The 19,041-nt window shown below is 70.4% G+C and overlaps 4 protein-coding genes across 4 annotated transcripts; 2 read left to right on the forward strand and 2 right to left on the reverse strand.

Moving 5' to 3' along the window:
* Positions 1 to 466: 466 nt before the first annotated feature.
* On the reverse strand, positions 467 to 4,563 carry METTL1 (methyltransferase 1, tRNA methylguanosine). The gene is made up of 6 exons (XM_088537960.1): positions 4,424 to 4,563; positions 2,960 to 3,063; positions 2,701 to 2,885; positions 1,622 to 1,735; positions 1,283 to 1,384; positions 467 to 628 (listed from the first exon to the last, which is right to left on the reverse strand). The coding sequence occupies exons 1-6, from the start codon at positions 4,561 to 4,563 to the stop codon at positions 497 to 499; spliced, it is 777 nt and encodes a 258-aa protein (XP_088394086.1). The 3' UTR covers positions 467 to 496.
* A 2,439-nt stretch (positions 4,564 to 7,002) lies between these two features.
* On the forward strand, positions 7,003 to 9,030 carry EEF1AKMT3 (EEF1A lysine methyltransferase 3). The gene is made up of 3 exons (XM_088537962.1): positions 7,003 to 7,248; positions 7,561 to 7,672; positions 8,510 to 9,030. The coding sequence occupies exons 1-3, from the start codon at positions 7,003 to 7,005 to the stop codon at positions 9,028 to 9,030; spliced, it is 879 nt and encodes a 292-aa protein (XP_088394088.1).
* A 1,730-nt stretch (positions 9,031 to 10,760) lies between these two features.
* TSFM (Ts translation elongation factor, mitochondrial) lies at positions 10,761 to 13,692 on the forward strand. The gene is made up of 6 exons (XM_088537963.1): positions 10,761 to 10,784; positions 10,864 to 11,016; positions 11,101 to 11,229; positions 12,433 to 12,555; positions 12,630 to 12,714; positions 13,268 to 13,692. Exons 1-6 carry the CDS (start codon positions 10,761 to 10,763, stop codon positions 13,690 to 13,692), a joined length of 939 nt encoding a protein of 312 aa, XP_088394089.1.
* Positions 13,693 to 14,673: 981 nt separating this feature from the next.
* Positions 14,674 to 16,750, reverse strand: CTDSP2 (CTD small phosphatase 2). Its single transcript, XM_088537971.1, is given in 9 exon segments — positions 14,674 to 14,823; positions 14,880 to 15,065; positions 15,134 to 15,226; positions 15,435 to 15,491; positions 15,627 to 15,719; positions 15,927 to 15,959; positions 16,067 to 16,125; positions 16,128 to 16,187; positions 16,694 to 16,750. Coding segments are annotated over 9 exon segments (756 nt in total). The 5' UTR covers positions 16,743 to 16,750; the 3' UTR covers positions 14,674 to 14,697.
* Positions 16,751 to 19,041: the final 2,291 nt, after the last annotated feature.

Genomic DNA, 19,041 nt, shown 5'->3' on the forward strand with positions numbered 1-19,041 from the left:
CCCGGCTGAGCTCATCCCGAAGCGCTGCCAAGCGCCGGGAAACCGAGGGAGCCGCCGGGAGCGGCTCCGGCACGCGGGGGCCTGCAGGGGCCAAACCCTCCCGCTCCGCAGCGGCACTGCCGGAAAAGGGCAAAATCGGGAATACCGGGAAGGGGGACGTGTCCCGGTGTCGCCCGGACGGGTGACGGAGCCGACAAGCGGGTGAGCGGAGACCCCAAAGTCCCATTTTATTGACAAAGTCGCTGTGCGATCCCGGTGCGATCCCGGTGCCCGGGCGCTCCGACGAGCCGGGACGGAGCCAGGATCCGCAGAGCCGGGATCCACGGAGCCGAGCCGGGATGGAACCAGGATCCGCGGAGCCGAGCCGGGATGGAGCCGGGATCCGTGGAGCCGAGCCGGGATCCGCGGAGCCGAGCCGGGATGGAGCCGGGATCCGCAGAGCCGGGATCCACGGAGCCGAGCCGGGATGGAACCAGGATCCGCGGAGCCGAGCGCCTCACGCCTCCTCCCGCAGCGCCGGGTCCTCGACGCGTCGGAACACGGCCGGGAACGTCGCGCCGCCGCCGCGCTGCACCTTCTTGCCCTCCTCGGTGGCGGTGGCCAGCAGGGCCACCACGGGGTCGTCACCCTGGGGACAGAGGGGACCGTGTGGTGCCATGGGATCCTGGGGGGCATCAGGAAGAGCCTCCAGCAGGTCGAGGGGATCCTGCCCCTCTGCTCAGCCCTGGTGAGGCCACATCTGGAGTATTGTGTCCAGTTCTGGGCTCCACAGGACAAGAGGGATGTGGAGCTGCTGGAGAGAGGCCAGCGCAGGGCTACGAGGATGATCAGGGGCCTGGAACATCTGCCCTGTGAGGAGAGGCTGAGGGAGCTGGGCCTGTTCAGCTGGAGAAGAGAAGGCTGAGAGGGGACCTGAGCAGTGTCTAGAAGTACCTCAAGGGAGGCAGTGAGGAGGATGGGGCGGCCTCTTTGCACTGGTGGCACCGACACAACTAGAGGAAACGGCCACAAACTGAAGCACCAAAAGTTCCACAGGAACTTAAGGAAAAATTCCTTAACAGTGAGGGTGCCAGAGCACTGGAACAGGCTGCCCAGAGAGGTTGTGGAGTCTCCTTCTCTGGAGATCTTCAAACCCGCTTGGACGCAGCCCTGTGCCACGTGCTCTAGGTGACCCTGCGTGTGCAGGGGTTGGACTAGGTGACCTCGAGAGGTCCCTTCCAACCTTCAGCATTCCGTGATTCTATGATGGGGGGCCCTGGGGACCCTCCCACCCCGCACTCACCAGCTCATCCAGCGGCACCTCCTCGAAGAGCGGGTGGCTGCCGAAGTGCCGCGCGATCCACTCGTGCACCTCGGCCACGTCGGTGATGGTGTAAACCAGGCCCTGGCGGGAGCGCGGCGCCGCGTCGGCATCGCCGCGTCGGCATCGCCGCCGGCACCGGCGTCGGCGCCCGCTCCGGCACGTCCCGGCGCCGCCCGCCCGCGGGCACCGTGACTCAACCGGGGCGAGACTCGACGTCATTCCTCGCCCGCCGCCGCCGCCACCGCCCGGCGGCGATGCCGGAGCGCCCGTCGGGAATGCCGGAGCGCCCGCCGGGAATGCCGGGAATGCCGCGCTCACCCCCGGGCGCAGCACGTAGCCGTACTCGGCGAGCAGCGTGGGGCTGATGATCCGCCACTTGTGCTTGGTCCTCTTGAAGTGCGGGTCGGGGAAGAGGAAGAACATCTTGCTGAGCTGCGTGGGGACAGGGGGACATGGGGACACGGGGACACGGCAGGTCAGCACGGAAGCCCCGCGGCCCCCGACGCATCGGGAAAAGCCCCGAGCGGCCCCCGGAGCTGCCCCTTCCCGATCCCGTTAACCCTCCGTTCGCCCCTTGGAAGCAGCTGGGCTGATCCCCAGGGCTGCGAGAGGGGACGCGGAGGGGACATGGAGGGGACATGGAGGGGACATGGAGGGGACAAGGAGGGGCCAAGGAGGGGACATGGAGGGGACACGGTGGAGACATGGCAGGGACGTGGAGGGGACGCGGAGGGGACACGGTGGGGACACGGCAGGGATGTGGAGGGGACGCGGAGGGGACATGGAGGGGACATGGAAGGGACACGGAGGGGACACAGAGGGGACACGGAGGGGACGCAGAGGGGACGCAGAGGGGACGCGGAGGAGACACGGAGGAGACACGGAGGGGACACGGCAGGGAGGTGGAGGGGACACGGAGGGGATGCAGAGGGGACATGGAGGGGACACAGAGGGGACATGGAGGGGACGCGGAGGGGACATGGAGGGGACATTGGGGGCACGCAGAGGAGATGCAAGAGGGCACGCGGAGGGGACACGGAGGGGACGCGGAGGGGACATGGAGGGGACGCAAGGGGGGACATGGAGGGGACGCAAGAGGGGACGCGGAGGGGACGCGGAGGGGCCGCGGAGGGGACACAAAGGAGATGCAAGAGGGGACGTGGAGGGGACATGGAGGGGACACAGAGGGGACACGGAGAAGATGCAAGAGGGGACACAAGAGGGGACACAGAGGGGACGCGGAGGGGACGCGGAGCGGACACAAAGGAGATGCAAGAGGGGACGTGGAGGGGACATGGAGGGGACAGAGAGGGGACGCGGTGGGGACGCGGAGGGGATGCAGAGGGGACACAGAGGGGACGCGGAGGGGACATGGAGGGGCCGCGGAGGGGCCGCACCTGCCCCTTGCGGAAGAAGTTGGGCAGGTGCTTCATGGCGTTGCTGCGCACGCACGCGATGTTGTCGTAGCGGCCGGGCCGCGCCGCGCGCAGCGCCCGGATCCGGTCGCGCACGAAGTCCGACACCTTCACGCGGATCTCCAGGCCCAGCATGAGCGTGCGGGGGAAGAGCGGCGCCAGCTCCACTGCGGAGGGGACACGGGGGGTCCGGCCGTGTCCCCATGTCCCCCGCTCCGGCCGCGTGTCCCCTCCCGCTCACCCAGCAGCCCCCCGTAGCCGCAGCCGATGTCGGCGAATTCCGGAGCCGCGGAGCAGAAGGCCGGGAAGAGCTGGGCCCAGTCCATGTCCTCGGGCCTGGCGGGGCTGCGGGGACACGGGGGGCTCGGTGGGGACGGGGGGACACGGTGGCGCCACCGCCCCCTTCCCGACCCCATTCCCAGCCCCATCCCGACCCCATTCCCAGCCCCCTTCCCAACCCTATTCCCAGCCCCTTTCCCGACCCCAACCCAGCCCCTCTTCCAGTTCCATTCCCAGCCCCATTCCTGACCCCATCCCAGCCCCATTCCCAACCCCATTCCCAGCCCCCTTCCCGACCCCCTTGCCAGCCCCATCCCGACCCCATTCCCAGCCCCCTTCCCGACCTCATCCCAGACCCTCTTCGGGTTCCATTCCCAGCCCCATCCCGGCTCCGTTCCCATTCCCAGCCTCCTTCCCGACCCCATCCCAGCCCCTCTTCCGGTTCCATTCCCAACCCCATCCCGGTTCCATTCCCAGCCCCATCCCGGCTCCGTTCCCAGCCCCATCCCAGTTCCATTCCCAACCCCATCCCGGTTCCATTCCCAACCCCATCCCAGCTCCGTTCCCAGCCCCATCCCGGCTCCGTTCCCAGCCCCATCCCGGCTCCATTCCCAGCCCCATCCCGGCTCCGTTCCCAGCCCCATCCCGGCTCCGTTCCCAACCCCATCCCGGCTCCGTTCCCAGCCCCATCCCGGTTCCATTCCCAGCCCCATCCCGGTTCCATTCCCAACCCCATCCCGGTTCCGTTCCCAGCCCCATCCCGGCTCCGTTCCCAGCCCCATCCCGGCTCCGTTCCCAACCCCCTCCCGGCTCCGTTCCCAACCCCCTCCCGGTTCTGTTCCCAGCCCCATCCCGGCTCCGTTCCCAACCCCATCCCAGCTCCGTTCCCAGCCCCATCCCAGTTCCATTCCCAGCCTCATCCCGGCTCCGTTCCCAGCCCCATCCCGGTTCCATTCCCAGCCCCATCCCAGTTCCATTCCCAACCCCCTCCCGGTTCCGTTCCCAGCCCCATCCCGGTTCCGTTCCCAATCCCATCCCGGCTCCGTTCCCAGCCCCATTCCTGACCCTGTGCCAGCCGCATTCCCGGTCCCGCTCCCCGCCCCATTCCCGGTTCCCGACAGCCGCCACAGCCCCATTCCCGACTCCCCCCCCAGCCCCATTCCCAGGAGCCGCCCCCTGCGGCCCCGGCGACGCGGGGTCCCGGTGGGGACCGGATTTGCGGGACGGGCTCCCTCGGGGACGGCGCTTTTACCGGGACCGGGGGCCGGTTTAACCGGGAACGGGGGCCGTTTTACCGGGACCGGCCGGGGGCCGGTACCCGGGGTTGCGGTAACCGGCACTTCCAGGACCGGACGGTCCCGAGGCGCCGCGTAACCGCAAACGGGGGGGTGGTCGGGCCCGGTGCGCCCGGTGCTGCCGCACTCACTAGCGCAGCGTGTGGTCGGCCAGCGGGTTGGAGTGCGCCCGCTGCCGGTAGAACCGCTTCTGCGGCGGCGCCGCTGCCGGTGCAGGTACCGGTGCCGTTGCCGGTACCGGAGCCGTTGCCGGTACCGGAGCCGCCTCCATGGCGGCCCCCGCGGCGCGGAGCGGGCGCCCGGCAGTGACGTCACCGCGCGGCGCTTCCGTGCGCGCCCCCCCCGCGGCCGCGAGGGACCGCACGCGCGCCACGCCCCCTAGAGGGCGGGGCCTCGTTAAGCCCCGCCCCGTCAGCCTGTGACCGCCGGTAACCCCCCCCGGGACCCCTGGGACCGTCCCAGCCCCCCAGGAACTGTCCCATGGCCCCCAGCCCCCCCCAGGGACCCTAGGGACCCCCTTGGACCTCCCCAGCCCCACTAGGGTCCCATGGCCCCCAGCCCCCCCCAGGGACCCCCTGGGACCTCTCCAGCCCCCCATTTGCTGTCCCATGACCCCCAGCCGCTCCCATTGCCCCCAGGGACCCCCAGGGATCGTCCCATGGCCCCCAGCCCCCCCCCCAGGGACCCTAGGGACCCCCCAGGGGCCTCCTCAGCCCCCCTCCAGGGTCCCATGACCCCCAACCCCCCCCAGGGACCCTAGGGACCCCCTTGGACCTCCCCAGCCCCACCAGGGTCCCATGGCCCCCAGCCCCCCCCAGGGACCCCCTGGGACCTCTCCAGCCCCCCATTTGCTGTCCCATGACCCCCAGCCGCTCCCATTGCCCCCAGGGACCCCCAGGGATCGTCCCATGGCCTCCAGCCCCCCCCCACCAGGGACCCTAGGGACCCCCAGGGGCCTCCCCAGCCCCCCAGGAACTGTCCCATGGCCCCCAGCCCCCTCCTAGGGACCCCCAGGGGCCTCCCCAGCGCCCCCCCACGGTCCCATGCCCCCCCCCCAGGGACCCTAGGGACCCCCAGGGGCCTCCTCAGTCCCCCAGTAACTGTCCCATTGCCCCCAGGGACCCCCAGGGATCGTCCTATGGCCCCCAGTCTTCCTCCAGGGACCCTAGGGACCCCCAGGGGCCTCCCCAGCCCCCCACCAGGGTCCCATGGCCCCCACTCCCCCCCAGGGACTCCCTGGGACCTCCCCAGCCCCCACTTACTGTCCCATGGCCCCCAGCCACTCCCATTGCCCCCAGGGACCCCCATGGATCGTCCTATGGCCCCCAGTCTTCCTCCAGTCACATCCAGGGACCGTCCCATTGCTCCCAAGGACCCCCCAGGGACCCCCAGGGATCAGCCCATTGCCCTCGGGGACCCCCAGGGGCCACCCCAGTTGCCCTCCGGGCCCTTCCCATTCCCCCCGGTGACTCCCATTGCTCCCAGGCCCCCCGCAAGGACCATCCCAGTGGCCGCAGTGACCGTCCCGTCGCTCCCAGTCCCACCCAGCACCCGGACACGCCGAGGCCTCGAGGCTCCTGCCCCCCCCCCAGCTATGAGCAATTAGCGGCAGCCGCTAACGAGCCCCGGGAGGGGCCGTTCCCGCCAGCGGGGCCGGCGGGGAATTCGGCTTGCGGCGAAGCCGGGGGTGGTTTCTGAGAAGGCGCCGGGGAGGGTTGAGCAACCCGGGACGTCCGCGCCCGTCTGCTCCCTCCATCCGCCCGGCCCTCCGTCTGTCTGTCCCGCCGGGCCCCACGGTGACGGGAAAGAGCGGCGGGAAGGACGCAATGTCACCCTATGGCACGAGGGCTCGTGGGGGGTCACCAGCCCCAGTGTGTCCCCCCCGCCGCTGCCCCGGTGACATTAACACATTAACCCGGTGACGCGCGGTGTGACGCAGGCGCCCGCGGGGTCCCGCCGGGGTTAACCAGACCCCCCCCCCGGCCCGTTGCTCATTAGCCCCGGGATGGGATTTCTCCGGTTACTCTTTATCCCGGCGCTGGGAAAGGGCCCCGGGATCCTGGAGCTGCAGGGAGCCGCTCCGGGGGGACAGGGAGCTGCTGCGGGGACAGGGGGACGGATGAGGACAGGACATCCAGGGGAGGTGGCAGCCGAGCATGGACGGGTGACACTGCCATGGGACACAGCAGGACAGGGATAAAGTCTGGGAAAGGGACAAGGTGACACTGGGTCAGGCCTGGAGTAGTTGAGGGTCTGCGTGGGTGGCCCACGCAGAATAGGCCCAGGGTGACACTGCAACAGGAGAGGCACCTGGGTGGCTTCAGCATGGGACAGCATTGGGTGACACCAGACGAGGCTGGGGACAGGTTAGGGACAGGGTGACACTGGGATGTGGCACGGGGCAGGGTAACAGCAGCCCAGGACAAGGATGGGGTGACATGGGGACAGGCCGAGGTGACACTGGACAAGGTCGGGGACGGGACAGGGTGACCCCGGGACGGGTCAGGGACAGGGTGACCCCGGGACAGGGCGACTCGGGGACAGACACTGCGGGGGGGGGGGGGGGGGAGAGGCGTCTCCCCAGGGGGCGGGGCAGGGCCAGAGCGACGTCCGCTCTGGCCAATAGGCGCCGCTCGTGGGCGGGGAGGCGGGAACCCGCCGTCGCCCAATGGGAGAGCGGCTGCGCGGCGAGGCCCCGCCTCCAGCCACAATGGCGGCGCCCGTGGAGGCGCCCGGCGGCCACGTGGGCAGCGGGGCCGAGGCCGGTTCCGAGGCCGGTTCCGAGGCCGGTTCCGGTTCCGGTTCCGCGGCGCTGGGCGCCGTGTTCCCCCGCGACCCCGCGCTCTTCGCCGACGCCTTCCCGGAGCTGCGGCGCTACCGGCTGTGCGGGCGCGCCGTGCGCATCGCGCAGCACCACGGCGCGCGGCTCGGCGTGGCGGCGCCCGTGTGGGAGGCGGTGCGGGCCCACGAGCGCGCGTGGGACACCGTGGGGGACACCGTGGGGGACAGCGCCCAAGATCCGGGGAGGGGGGACCTATAGGGACACCGGGGAATGGGGGGGACCCCCGGGAGCACCGAGGGAAAACGGGGACACCGGGGGATAAGGGACAGTCGTGGCAGCGGGATGGGGGGTAGGGACACCATAGGGACACTGGGGAATAGGGTGGGATCCATAGGGACACCCGGAGGGGGTTGGGAGAGGCTCCGGGGATGTCCCCGAGCCTTTGGGCTCAATGGGGACCGGTGACACCCGGCGCTGTCCCCGCAGGCGCTGGCCCTGTGCGGCTACTTCGAGGAGCAGCGAATGGACTTCCAGGGCAAGAGCGTCATCGAGCTGGGCGCCGGCACCGGCATCGTGGGCATCGTGGCCGCGCTGCTGGGTGGGCAGGGGACCCTGGTGACCCCCAGCCCCACGGTGGCCGGCCCGGGGGGGACGGGGAGCCCGGAATCGTAGAATCACAGAATGCTGAAGGTTGGAAGGGACCTCTCGAGGTCACCTAGTCCAACCCCCTGCACACGCAGGGTCACCTAGAGCACGTGGCACAGGGCTGCGTCCAGGCGGGTTTGAAGATCTCCAGAGAAGGAGACTCCACAACCTCTCTGGGCAGCCTGTTCCAGGGCTCTGGCACCCTCACTGGGAAGGAATTTTTCCTTAAGTTCCTGTGGAATTTTGGTGCTTCAGTTTCCGGCCATTTCCCCTAGTCCTATCAGTGGCCACCACTGAAAAGAGACCATCCCCGTCCTCTGCGCTCCCTCCCTTGAGGTACTTCTAGACACTGCTCAGGTCCCCTCTCAGCCTTCTCTTCTCCAGCTGAACAGGCCCAGCTCCCTCAGCCTCTCCTCACAGGGCAGATGTTCCAGGCCCCTGATCATCCTTGTGGCCCTGCGCTGGACTCTCTCCAGCAGCTCCACATCCCTCTTGTCCTGTGGAGCCCAGAACTGGACACAATACTGCAGATGTGGCCTCACCAGGGCTGAGCAGAGGGGCAGGATCCCCTCGACCTGTTGGAGACTCTTCTTAACGCACCCCAGGATCCCATTGGCCTTCTTGGCCATGAGGGCACCTGCTGCCTCATGGTCAACTGGAATGCCGAGCGGTGGGGCCTGGGGAGCAGGATCCGGGCACCAACGGGGCTGAAGCAGCCTCCATTTTGGGGCATTGAGGGCTGCTGATGGTTGGAGCCCCCTCTCAAGCGCCTCCGCCGTGTCCCCCGCAGGAGGGGACGTCACCATCACGGACCTGCCCGTGGCCTTGGAGCAGATCCGGGAGAACGTGCGGAGGAACCTGCCGGCTCCGGCGCCGCAGCCCCGCGTGCGCGCCCTGTCCTGGGGCCTGGACCAGGGCGCCTTCCCCCGCGGCGCCTACGACGTGGTCCTGGGCGCCGACATCGTCTACGCGCCCGAGAGCTTCCCGGGGCTGCTGGCGACGCTGCGGCACCTCGCGGGGCCGCGCACCGTCGCCTTCCTGTCCGCCAAGATGCGGCGGGAGCTCGGCGCCGGCGTCTTCTTCGAGACGCTGCTGCCCCGGCACTTCGTCGTGGAGCTGCTGCGGCGCGACGAGGAGCAGGACATCAACGTCTACCGGGCGACCTGCCCGCGCCAGGCCCCGGCGGGGACCCTGTCCCTTGGTGGGGACAGTGGGGACAAGGACGGGGACGAGGATGGCAGGGACGAGGAGCGGGACGAGGGGGTTCGTGTGGCCCAGGCGGCACCCGGGATGTCCCAGGAGCCGCCTTGAAGTGCATTAAAGTGCTGTGAGCTGAGCTGGGCTGTGTGGGGGTGACAGGGCGATTGGGGGGGACCTGCAGCCCCAGGGGGCTGTGAGGGGGGACAGGGGGACCCAGCAGGACCTGCCGGGTACCCCCAGGCCCATGGGGCTCCTCTGGGAGCCGGGCAGGGACAAGGGGGCCTTACGGGGGCTGGGGTCTCTATAGGGACCGTTTGGAGCTGCCAGGGGGCTGGAGGGGCCCGTGGGGTCAGGAGGAGCCCTATAGGGACCCGGTGGGACCTGTGCAGACCCCATGGAAGATACAGGGGGTGCATGGGGACCCTGGGGTCCTGCGAAGGCCTGTAGGGGAGCTCCATAGGGGCCTCACAGGAGCTAGGGTTGCTCTATAGGGGCCATGAGGGAGGTTGGGGGGGCTCCATAGGGGCCTGGAGGGCTCTATAAGGGCTGGGGCCTCCATGGGGGCCTGGAGGGCTCTATAAGGGCCGCGGCCTCCATGGGGGTCTCCATAGGGGCCTGGAGGGCTCTATAAGGGCCAAGGTCTCCATGGGGCTCTCCATAGGGGCCTGGAAGGCTCTATAAGGGCCGCGGCCTCCATAGGGGCCTGGAGGGCTCTACAAGGGCCAGGGCCTTCATGGAGGTCTCCAAAGGGGCCTGGAGGACTCTACAAGGGCCGGGGCCTCCATGGGGGTCTCCATAGGGGCCTGGAGGGCTCTACAAGGGCCGGGGCCTCCATGGGGGTCTCCATAGGGGCCTGGAGGGCTCTATAAGGGCCGGGGCCTCCATGGGGGTCTCCATAGGGGCCTGGAGGGCTCTACAAGGGCCGGGGCCTCCATGGGGGTCTCCATAGGGGCCTGGAGGGCTCTACAAGGGCCGGGGCCTCCATGGGGGTCTCCGTAGGGGCCTGGAGGGCTCTATAAGGGCCGCGGCCTCCATAGGGGCCTGGAGGGCTCTATAAGGGCGAAGGCCTCCATAGGGGCCTGGAGGGCTCTATGAAGGCCACGGTCTCCATGGGGGTCTCCATAGGGGCCTGGAAGGCTCTACAAGGGCCAGGGCCTCCATGGGGGTCTCCATAGGGGCCTGGAGGGCTCTATAAGGGCTGGGGTCTCCATAGGGGCCTGGAGGGCTCTATAAGGGCCGGGGCCTCCATGGGGGTCTCCATAGGGGCCTGGAGGGCTCTATAAGGGCCAAGGCCTCCATAGGGGCCTGGAGGGCTCTATGAAGGCCACGGTCTCCATGGGGGTCTCCACAGGGGCCTGGAGGGCTCTATAAGGGTGGGGGTCTCCACAGGGGCTTCCATGGGGGCCTGGAGGACACCTTAAGGGCCGGGGCCTCCATAGGGGCCTGGAGGGCTCTATAAGGGCCAGGGCCTCCATGGAGGTCTCCATAGGGGCCTGGAGGGCTCTATAAGGGCCGGGGCCTCCATGGAGGTCTCCATAGGGGCCTGGAGGGCTCTATAAGGGCCAAGGCCTTCATGGAGGTCTCCATAGGGGCCTGGAGGGCTCTATAAGGGCCGCGGTCTCCATAGGGCCCCGCGGGCTCCCCCGCCCCGCCCGCCCCGCGGCCAATGGGGCGGTGCCGTCGTGCGCTGAGTGACGTCACGGCACCGCCCGCTCCCCGCAGTTTCCTCCGAGAGGGGGCGCTGCAGCCGCCTCCGGCGCGCGCATGCGCCCTGGGAGCGGAGCCGCCGTGACCCTCGGCGGCGCCCGTAGCGTGACGCCGAACGCGCGCGCCGCGGCGGGATGCAGCGGGTGGCGGCGGCGCGGGTGAGTCCCGACCGGTCCCCCCCGGTTCACCGGGACCCCCCCCCCCCCCGGCCTCACGCTCCTTCCCCCCCCTCTCCAGCCGGGCCCCTGGGCCCCGTCGCGGCTGTTCCGCGCCGCCCCGCGCGCGCGGGCGGCCGACAAGGAGGCGCTGCTGCTGCTGCGGCGCCGCACGGGGCTGCCGCTGGCGCGCTGCCACGAGGCGCTGCTCCGCTTCCCGGGGCAACCGGGCCAGGTGAGCGCGGCCGGGCCGGGCCGGGGGGCCGCCCTTGCGGCGCGGAGCCCCCTCCTCGAGCCGCTGCCGCCGCCGCCGCCGCAGGCCGAGGCGTGGCTGGAGCAGCGGGCGCGGAGCGAGGGCTGGAGCCGCGCCGAGAAGCTGCGGGGCCGCCGCGCCGCCGAGGGGCTCGTGGGGCTGCTGCGGGACGGCGGCGCCGCCGTCATGGTGGAGGTGGGGGCGGCCCCGGCGGCTCCCGCGGCTCTTGGGGGGGTCTCCCCGGGGGGGGGCCCTGTGTCCCTGGTGGGTGCCCCCCGAGGCACTGGGGGCTCCTATGGGTGCCTGGGGGTCTCTCTGGGGTCCCTGGGGGGTCTCCTGGGGCCCTGGGGGGCTCCCCTGGCTCCCTGGGGTCTCTATGGGTTCCTGAGGGGGCTTCATGGGGCCCTTGCTGGTTCCCTGGGGGTATCCGTGGACCCTGGGGGGTCCCCTGATGCCCTGAGGGGGCTCCCCTGGCTCCCTGGGGGTCTCTATGGGTTCCTGGCTCCCTGGGGGTCTCTATGGGTTCCTGAGGGGGCTTCATGGGGCCTTTCCTGATTCCCTGGGGGTCTCCATGGTCTCTGGGGGGTCCCTTGATGCCCTAGGGGGCCCTGAGGGCCCTCCCCTGGGTCCATGGGGTCTCTATGGGTTCCTGAGGGGGCTTCATGGGGCCCTTCCTGGTTCCCTGGGGGGTCCCCTGATGCCCTAGGGGGCCCTGAGGGGGCTCCCCTGACTCCCTGGGGTATCTGTGGATTCCTGAGGGGGGTTCATGGGGCCCTTCCTCGTCCCCTGGGGGTCTCTGTGGTCCCTGGGGGGTCCCCTGATGCCCTGGGGACCCTGAGGGGGCTCCCTGGGGTCTCTATGGGTTCCTGAGGGGGCTTCATGGGGCCCTTCCTGATTCCCTGGGGGTCTCCATGGTCTCTGGGGGGTCCCTTGATGCCCTAGGGGGCCCTGAGGGGGCTCCCCTGGGTCTCTGTGGGTTCCTGAGGGGGCTTCATGGGGCCCTTCCCGGCTCCCTGGGCGTCTCTGTGGTCCCTGGGGGGCTTCCCTGCCTCCCTGGGGTCTCTATGGGTTCCTGACAGGGCTCCCTGGGCGTCTCTGTGGTCCCTGGGGGGCTTCCCTGCCTCCTTGGGGTCTCTATGGGTTCCTGACAGGGCTCCCTGGGCGTCTCTGTGGTGCCTGGGGGGCTTCCCTGCCTCCCTGGGGTCTCTATGGGTTCCTGACAGGGCTCCCCGGGGGTCTCTGTGGTCCCTGGGGGGCTTCCCTGGCTCCCCGGGGGTCTCTCGCGGTTCCCGGGGTCTCCGTGGGTTCCTCGGGGGGCTCCCCGCTCCGCTGAGGAGGTGCCCGCGGGGGCGCCCGGGGCCGTCGTCCCCCCCCACGCCGTGACCGGCGCTGCCGCAGGTGAACTGCGAGAGCGACTTCGTGGCCAGGACCGGCGAGTTCCAGGGGCTGGTGCGGCAGGCGCTGCTGGGTGCCATGGGCCACTGCCGGGGCCGCGCGGAGCCGCCGGCGGCGCCCGCCAAGGTGGGAGCAGCGGCGGCCGCGGTCCCCGCGGCGCGGCCGGGCCGCGTCCGAGCGCCTGTCCCCTCCTCTTCCAGCGTTTCCTGCAGGCGGAGGAGCTGGCGCAGCTGCCCGCGGGGCCGCAGGGAGCCCGGCTCGGGGACCAGGTGGCTCTGGCCATAGGTGAGTGGGACCTGACCGGGCGCCACGTCCCGTTTTGGGGGAAAAGAGGCTCCCGTTGATGCTGCGGGACCCTTTTGGGCGCCACGTCCCTGTTTGGGGGAAAAGAGGCTCCCGTTGACACTGCGGGACCCTTTTGGGTGCCATGTCCCTCTCCGGGGGGAAAAGAGGCTCCCGTTGACGCTGCGGGACCCTTTTGGACGCCACGTCCCGCTCCGGGGGAAAAGAGGCTCCCGCTGACACTGCGGGACCCTGTCGGGCGCCACGTCCCCGTTTGGGGGAAAAGAGGCTCCCGTTGACACTGTGGGACCCTTTTGGGCACCACGTCCCCGTTTAGGGGGAAAAGAGGCTCCCGTTGACGCTGCGGGACCCTGTCGGGCGCCACGTCCCATTCCAGAGGGAAAAGAGGCTCCTGTTGACGCTGCGGGACCCTTTTGGGTGCCACGTCCCGCTCCGGGGGGAAAAGAGGCTCCTGTTGACGCTGCGGGACCCTTTTGGGTGCCACATCCCATTCCGGGGGGGAAAAGAGGCTCCCGTTGACGCTGCGTCTCCGCAGGGAAGCTGGGCGAGAACCTGCGTCTGCGGCGGGCGGCCTGGCTGGCGGTGCCGCCCGGCTGCCACATCGGCTCCTACGCGCACGGGACGCCGCCGCTGCACGTGCCGCCGGCGCCCGCCGTGGCCATGGGCAAGTACGGGGCGCTGGTGGCCTGCGGGCCGGCGGAGCCGGGCGCCGAGGTGGCCCTGGGCGACGTGGGGCGCCAGGTGGCCCAGCACGTGGTGGGGATGGCGCCGCGCTCGCTGGGCAGCGCTGAGGACGAGCCGGCGGGCGACGCGGAGACGCGGCTGCTGGCGCAGAGCTTCCTGCTGGAGCCCCAAGTGACGCTGGCGCAGTTCCTGCGCCCGCGGCGCGTGGCCGTGCTCGACTTCGTGCGCTTCGCGTGCGGCGAGGACGACGACGAGGACGCCGCGGCGGCGACGTAGCCGGGCGGGAAGCGGCGCCGCCGCCCTGGACGTGGATGCAGCAGCCAGATCCCCTCCGCGGATGCTGGGACGCGCAGGGAGCAGCCGGAATCTTGCGGCCCCCGGGAGCCGCCTTGAGCAGCGGGAGCTGCAGGACCCCCCAGCAAGGAGACCCCAATAAAGAGAGGCCCCAACTGGAGGTTTCTGGCCCCAAGGCTCATTTTTTGGGGGGAAGCCCCCAGGGACGGAGGCTCCCCCGGCCCGGAGCGGCTCCAGGGCCCGTTCCCGCCCGCGCGGAGCTGCCGGAGCCGCCGCGGTTCCGCTGGTTTCTTTAATCGGTTCCGCTGGTTTCTTTAATGGCAGCCGGTACAAAGGGGCCCGCAGGGAGCGGCGCCCACGGGGCCGGAGCCCCTTCAAGTAATAGGAGGAGGAGGCACCCGGGGGGGTGGGAATGGGTGTCCCCCACGTTGGGGGGCTGGTGCCTTTGGCAGTGGCACTGTGGGAGGGGGAGGCACCTAAATTGGGGCGGGGGGGCACACAGGGGGGCTGCCCCCCCTTGGCACCCTGGGTGCTGCCCTTGCAGGACACGAATCCCTGGGGGGGACACAGGGACAGCGGGGACCCCCCCAGGCCGAGGGGGCATCTGGGGTGGGGGGGTTCAGCCCTCCCACACAGACACTGGCACCTCTGGTGGCACCCGGGGACCTGCAGCCCATGGAGGGGACACTAAGGCTTGGGGGCTGCGGTCCCGGGGGGGGGGTCCATTCAGGGGGGGCTTTGGGGACTCTGTCCTGCCGGGACAGGTGGCAGTGACACCTGGGGGGGGCTGCAGCCCCCAGTTAGCGGGGCAACCCCCCCACCCCAAGTGACACCTGGGGACCCTGGTGTCCCCGTCCTGCCCCCCTATGGGACCATGACAGCGAACGGGGCCGGGGTTCGTGGTGGGAGGGGGGACACGGGGCCGGTCCCAGCGTCCTTGATCCAAGGCACTGAGTGGAGGGTCCCCGTGGGACGGGGACGATGGCCCTAGGGCGCCCGCAGCTGCCCCAGCCGGGCGCAAACGTCCTCGGCGCCGCTGAGCTCCTCGAGGACGGGCAGCAGGTTGAGCAGCTCCGTGTCGGCCATGTCATCGAACCAGGACCGCACCGGGACCTGGCCGGGAGGAGCGGCCGGGATGAGCCGGGAATGACGGCGTTCCGGCCACTCACCGCGTTCCCGGGGTGGAAGATGTAGGAGGCCGGCGAGTTGTCCAGGATGAGCGTCTTGTGCAGGTCGCGGCCCAGCAAGCTCAGGTCCTTCACGTAACATCCCTGCTGGAAGACGCACGATTCCCGGAAGAGCCGAGCCCGGAAAACCCCGCGCTGCTCCAGGCGGTCGGTCACGGGGTCTGCGTACTGGGGACACAGGGAGGTGACGGGGGGGACCGGGCGCCCCGCGGCGCCGTCCCCGTCCCGCCGCTCACCTTGGCCAGGCTGGCCGTGAAGAGGACGCGCTCGAAGAGCTCCCCCACGCGCCGCAGGAACTCGTCCACGAACGGCCACTTGAGCACGTAGACCTGCGGGCACCGGCCCTGAGCGCCGGTCCCCGTGTCCCCCCGTGTCCCCGTCCTACCTGCTGCCACCTGCTCCGCGTCACCGGCCGCCTCCCGGGACAAGTAATCGAGAATAGGCCGGGGGTGGTAACAGCCTATCCTGGATTACTTGAACCGGGCCGCGGCCGCGGGGGGTCCTGGCGGCTCGGCCGCGTCCCCGCTGTCCCCTCACCTGCTGCGTGGTCCCCTCGAGCTCCACGGGCACCACGAAGTCGGCGTTGCTGATGGGCTGGGGGGGAGGACGCGGTTAGCGGAGGGTCCCCCGGGACGCGGTTGGGGACAGCGGGTCCCCCCCCCGGCTGTCACGCGGCCTGGGGGTGGCGGGATGTCCCCGGTGCCACCGCGCGCGTCCCCCGGCGCCCACCTTGAAGGAGCTGTGCACGTCCAGGTCGATGACCACGCGGACGCGGCCCTGGTCCTGCTGTGTGACCTCGGGCAGCAGGCAGGTCCCGGGGATCTGCAGAGGGGACGGAGCCGCTGTCACCCGTGGGGGTCCCTCCCTGCCACTGATGTCCCCATGGGGGCTGGAACCCTCCCTGGGCTGATGTGGGGCACGGCCAGCGCCTCCCCCTGCTCCGGGTTGTGTCACCGGGGGATGACTGGGGTTGGGGGGACAAGTGCCACCCCGCTGTGTCCTGCACGCGGGGACGGGGGCGTCACGTACCTGGTAGAACTGGAGACACGGCAAGAGATCCGACTGGGAGAGGGAAACAGGCGTCAGGAGACGGTCGCAGCCCCGGTGTGGGGCCACAGGGTGACACGGGGACCGGCCGGTGTCACCCCTGGCGCGGGGCAGCCCCTCACCTTGGCCACAGGGCTGGGCTCCTCCTCGCAGGCCCCGCAGCCGCCCGGGCTCCCATTCCGAAAAGGGCCTTGAAGACGCTCCGGCCACGCGGTTTCTTGGGAGAAGAGCCGGGGACGAAGCCTGAGATGGGAAGGGGACACGTGTGGGTGGCCCCTGGTCGTGCAGGGGGAACCCGGGCTGTTCCCGGCCCCGCTCCGTGTCAGGAACCGGGACCGCGGAGCCGCAGGGGATCCCTTCCCGCCGCCTTCCCCAGCCAACGGCGGCACCGGGACCGAAGGAAACGGGGGAGCCGGATGGGGCAGGGGATTCAGGGGGATGCGGAGCCGCCGGGACGCGGGAGCCTCCTCCGCCCGCCCGGAGCCGCAGCCCGAACGGGCTCCGCCGCTCGGACCGGGGGGGACCGGGGCCACCAGCCCCGACCCGGGGCCGCAGCGGCAGCACCGCGTGTCCGCGCGGACGGGACCCGGAGCCCCCGTCCCGCCCCGTCTGCGGGGCCGCCGGGACCCCCGGGCCTCGGCGAGGGGCTCCGGGGCCGCCCCCGGGACCCAGCGACCCCCGGGAACCCCCAGCCTGGCCTGACCCCCGCCCCCCCATAGGGATCCCCCCGCCCCCCGCGCCGCCCTTACCGGGCACCTCCTCCCGTTGCACCTGGGCGATGACGGAGCCGCTGTCCATGGACGGGCCCCCCCGCCCCCGCTTCCCCCCTCCCCCCCGCTCGGGGCCGCTCCGGCACCGCCGCCGCGAGGGGGAGGGGGGCGGGGAGGGGGCGTCAAAAAAAGCAAAAAAAAATCAAAAAAAAATCGGGGAAAAAAAAAAAAAAAAAAAAACCGCGCCCGCCGCGCGCTCCCGCGGAGAAAACGGGGCCGCGGCGGTTTCGAGGCCCCCCCCCGCGGAGGGGGCGGGGGGGTCCCGCGCGCGCCCCCGCCCCGCCCGGCGCTTTGTTATTTTGTTACCGACGGGGGGAAGGAGGAAGCGCCGTGGGAGGGGGGGGAGAGGGGGGAGCCTTGAAACGGCTGCGGCGCGCGGATTGGCCGGGCGGCGGGGGCGGGGGCGGGGCCGCGGCGCGCGGATTGGCCGGGCGGCGCGGGGGGGCGGGGCCTGGGCGGTGGCTTTGCGGTGTTTACCTAACAAACATTCCAGGCGCCGCGGGCGGGGCGGATACGCCCCCATGTGGGCGGGGCCTGGGAAGGGGGCGTGGCTATGGATGGGCGGGGCCTCCCGCCCCATAGACCCTGCCCCATCGATCCATCGGCTCCTTCCCTATGGATCCCCTGCCCCGTAGCCCTCCTGCCCCACATCCCCACCTGCCCCCTGGCAGCAGTGAAGTGTGTCAGGTCTCAGCCTGCCCCACGGGGCGCCCCACAGAGCAGGAAAGCCCCGTCGGGGGCGCGGGGCGGCCGCTCCCGGCGGGATCGGCGCTTCCCTCGGGATCTGCGGCCAGGAAATCAGAGCCGGGCGGTTATTTAGGGAGCGGAGGCCACGGGCGGCCTCGTGACACCGGGCCCGGTAAGCACCGGGAATGGCCTTGCCCTTCGGAGGGGCCGTTTTCCGCCCTCGAGGAATCTGCAGCCCGACCAGGGGCCGGGAAGCGGCTCCCGCCGGGATGTTCCCAAGGGAGCGGGGCAGGAACCGGCCCCTCCGCCGCCCTGGGGCTCCGCCAGGCCCGGCCGCTGCCCATCCCGCCCGGCCGCCCCTGCTCCGGCCCCAGCCCGGAGCCTTTTTCTTGGAAAAGGGGCCGGGGAAGGGGGGGGGGAGCCGCTTTCCCGCAAATCACATGGCGCCGCTTATATAAATCCCGGCTTGTTTGCGCGCCCGGCCGCAGGGAGGGGTTTTCCAGCCTTTCCCAGGGCGGCCGGAGCCGAGCGGAGCCCTGGAGCATCCGCGAGCCCCGGGATGCTCCGCCGGGAATGGCTGGGCAGGAAGCGCCTCCCGCGGGGAGAAAAGGGGTATTTGCACCCGGGAATGGGTGATGCTTCCTGGAAACGTGTCCCTGCAAAGGGACCAGGGCTCCGCGACTCCGGTTCTGCCTCCCTGGGTGAGGAAATGCGGGAGAGCCAGCAGGTCTACCCGGGAGCCCCGCGCAGAGCCTCAAGCTGCTGTTTTTGTCCTTTTTCAATCAAAATCGCATGTAAACGCACCAAAAAGCAGCCCCCTCTGCTCAAAAATCCCATTAAGGGCTTTGGAGGAGTGGGAATCCATCCCGAATCTGCCCTTGGAGCCCGGGTGCTGCGAGCGCTTCCCTGGAAAACCAGGGCAAAACGCGGGGGAACCCCTGTCCTAACACGGCCCCGAACGCTCTGTTATCACCCGTGGACACAGCGGGATGCACCGGGAACGGCCGCTCTGGCTCCTGCACCCGCTGGAGCAAGAAGAAAACAACCCAAATTGCCCCCTGCCATCGCCAGCCCTGGGTCCTCTTCCCAAGGGGTAGCAAAGCAGCTCCAGCAACATTCCGAACCCCTGGAATTCCAGGGGAAAGCGGGAGCCTCGGCGCTGTCCCTGCCTCCCTTGGCACCTCCGTAAATCCGCGCTTGTTTTTCACTCCGTCCTCAAAAGGGGCCTGAGGAGCCACCGGCTGCAAAATTTCAAGCAAATTTCCCCAAATTAGAGCTGGGGGGGGGGTTGGAACCGGGACGGTGCCAACGCGACGCGGGGCTTGATGAACCAGGGGGGTAATTCAGGGCCAGGGGGGTAATTCGGGGCTCGGGGGGTGCGCGGAGGCCTCGCGGCAGAGCTGGCACCGGCACCGGGTTATTTTGGGTGCGTTCGGGGGCGCCTGAAAAGCAGCCCGGGGTTGAAAAGAGAAGCATGAAGGCAGCGCGCAGGAACGCGGCGCGTCCCAACCCTCCTCCTGCTGCTTCTCCCGGGGACTTTTCCCTCCTTTTTAGGGGTCCTTGCCCCCCAATCCACAGTTTGGGAGGCGCCGGCCGCAGTGAATTCATCCCCAATGGTTTAAGGGGACCAAATTCCAGCG

The sequence above is a fragment of the Tinamus guttatus genome, unplaced genomic scaffold (assembly GCF_059628265.1).
Source record: "Tinamus guttatus ecotype Peru unplaced genomic scaffold, ASM5962826v1 Tinamus_guttatus_pri_ptg000914l, whole genome shotgun sequence".
Taxonomy (NCBI): domain Eukaryota; kingdom Metazoa; phylum Chordata; class Aves; order Tinamiformes; family Tinamidae; genus Tinamus; species Tinamus guttatus.